This window comes from Sinocyclocheilus rhinocerous, unplaced genomic scaffold (assembly GCF_001515625.1).
Source record: "Sinocyclocheilus rhinocerous isolate Xijiao unplaced genomic scaffold, SAMN03320098_v1.1 scaffold185, whole genome shotgun sequence".
Lineage (NCBI taxonomy): Eukaryota > Metazoa > Chordata > Actinopteri > Cypriniformes > Cyprinidae > Sinocyclocheilus > Sinocyclocheilus rhinocerous.
The window spans coordinates 1,877,570-1,879,691 of NW_015662163.1; the positions used below are offsets into that span (position 1 = coordinate 1,877,570).

Consider the following 2,122-nt stretch of genomic DNA (forward strand, 5'->3'; position numbering starts at 1 on the left):
GATGCAGCATAATCATTATAATTGTAATGTACATATTCAAATATATATTACAAACTATCAATACTTGTACTTTGATGTTAAGAGATTAATATTATTATATAAGCATCGAAAGTTCCGCTAAACACTACTGGTAACGACGTAACTTGCGACATTTGATTTTGGGAAAAGGACCCCTTATCAACAACAACAACAGGCCCGTAAGATGGACCACTGTAAATGTATACGAATCTGACTCAATAGGAGAAATGACAAGGCATGTCTGTTAAAACATCCAAAAAAGACCAGCAAATGCAAACGCATGCAAAGTGTGTGCGCCACAGAGCAAACTTATACGTAAAGCCAACTTCAGGAGACATGAAGTACCTGATGTGACTCTGAACACTTACGTGCGCTCTGCAGGTGTTTGAAGGCATTATTAACCGGCGCAGCAGAAACCTGCAGGTTCCAAACATGACCAAGCAAACATAATAAAACGAGTAAAGCCATTCCTGCGAGTGTCTGTATTATTAAGCCGTGCTTGTGTAAACCAAAACAGGAAAAACAAGAGGCGCTCACGTGACGCTTTGTTTGCTCAACCTTCTGCAGTCACGCGCACTGATTGGATATCATACACATCTGAAGCCTGTCATTATGATATCATCTACACACCTTACTCTATGTAAGGAATAATTGACGACGGGCCGTTGAATTATTAGAAAAAAAATGAGAGAGAGAGCGAGAGAGACAGAGACACACAGAGTAAGAGAGAGAGAGCTTGTGTGAATTAGGCTACCTCTGTGCGTCCCTCGACTATGGGAAGCCAAACAACCCAAATGTATGGAATACGTCTCCTCTGAAATGGGAATGTATTGTTCCCTGTGGTAACACTTCCCATTAAATCATGTTATGAAACATATTTTTTCCAAACCTACTTTACAGTGTCGGTCATCTACGGTGGTCTCTTCAAACTCCTCTCCCAATGTGAATGAGATCTCAGTGTTCTTGAAAGTACTCTGTGTTTTTAGGACAACTTTTTCTCCCTCTTTCGAGATGATGAGCGTCGGTTTAGTCACATTTCCAACTTGTCTTGTTGCAAACCCAACACCTTAGAAAAAAAAATCAGATGCATTGAATTCATGCAATGTTCACTTGGAATGTGTCTGTAATTCAAATAAAAATAAATTCCGAAATAATAAACTGTATTAATAATTATTATTACTGATGTTATTATGGTAAAACTTACCTAGAGCTTTCATATACTCATCAAAGTCGTCACTGCTGACCAGTTTCCATGTGCCACAGAAAGCATCTACCATTTTTTAAATGAAGCTTTTCTGATCAATAAACAAATGATAAACTTTATATTAATGCTCTGCAGAAAACGCAGCTGCATTTTCTCTTAAATAGTTTTTTTCAGCTCCAAGACAATGATTAAACAGGAGTGGGAGGAGTCAGATTTCCCATTGGCTGTTAGTCAAAACTGAAACATTTGACTGATGCTGAGCTTGTAAAAGTTTTTCCTAAACTGTAAACAAATTTGCGTTCCATTCTAACAAATGTTTTTAGTTCAATTAACTTTATGCTCTAAATTCTACATCTACAATCCTATTTTGTAGATAAAATCAAATGCTTTGTTTAGTTTCAAAAAGTTAACAGCAACAAAATTTTACATATAACAAAACTACATAAATTAATAGAAACGTATTTTGTTTTGTAATGATATTATGTTTTTTTTTTTCCCCAAAATAAAATCTACTGGAATATTGTGATTTTTTTTGTGCCCTTGTATTATAAAAGATATCTCTGGTGTCCTCTGCTGGTTACATAAACCACCACCACTGGTCCACAGTCCAAAAAATTAAAACTACAAAAACTAAGCACAGGATTTATTGTAGTTTTTAAACATAGCATAATGGCATTTTATATGTAGCTCACAACAGACAAAATGACACAAGATTTATGGCCTAAAAGTTTTTCCTAAACTGTAAACAAATTTGCGTTCCATTCTAACAAATGTTTTTAGTTCAATTAACAGCAACAAAATGTACATATCGCACCCATACATACATATATATACACACACTGAATATGCGATACATATATATATATATATATATATATATATATATATATATACACAATA

At 34.8% G+C, this 2,122-nt stretch overlaps 2 protein-coding genes across 3 annotated transcripts in view; both read right to left on the reverse strand.

The window, feature by feature from the left end:
* LOC107727613 (acid sphingomyelinase-like phosphodiesterase 3a) overlaps positions 1–688 on the reverse strand; it is a 13,106-nt gene extending 12,418 nt beyond the window's left edge. For both annotated transcript variants that reach the window (XM_016537537.1, XM_016537536.1), the window contains exon 1: positions 387–688. In XM_016537537.1, coding sequence (XP_016393023.1) covers positions 387–486 — 100 coding nt within the window. In that variant the 5' untranslated portion in view covers positions 487–688. The remainder of the gene's footprint in view (positions 1–386) is intronic.
* Positions 689–836: 148 nt separating this feature from the next.
* On the reverse strand, positions 837–1,351 carry LOC107727581 (fatty acid-binding protein, brain-like). Its single transcript, XM_016537480.1, has 2 exons — positions 1,223–1,351; positions 837–1,084 (listed from the first exon to the last, which is right to left on the reverse strand). The coding sequence occupies exons 1-2, from the start codon at positions 1,293–1,295 to the stop codon at positions 879–881; spliced, it is 279 nt and encodes a 92-aa protein (XP_016392966.1). The 5' UTR covers positions 1,296–1,351; the 3' UTR covers positions 837–878.
* Positions 1,352–2,122: the final 771 nt, after the last annotated feature.

Bases quoted from the DNA above. Each gene is read 5' to 3' on its own strand.
- LOC107727581 (XM_016537480.1), bottom strand. From the start codon at position 1,295: ATGGTAGATGCTTTCTGTGGCACATGGAAACTGGTCAGCAGTGACGAC. The intron at 1,085-1,222 runs GTAAGTTTTACC...TTTTTTTCTAAG, and splicing joins TGAGTATATGAAAGCTCTAG to GTGTTGGGTTTGCAACAAGA.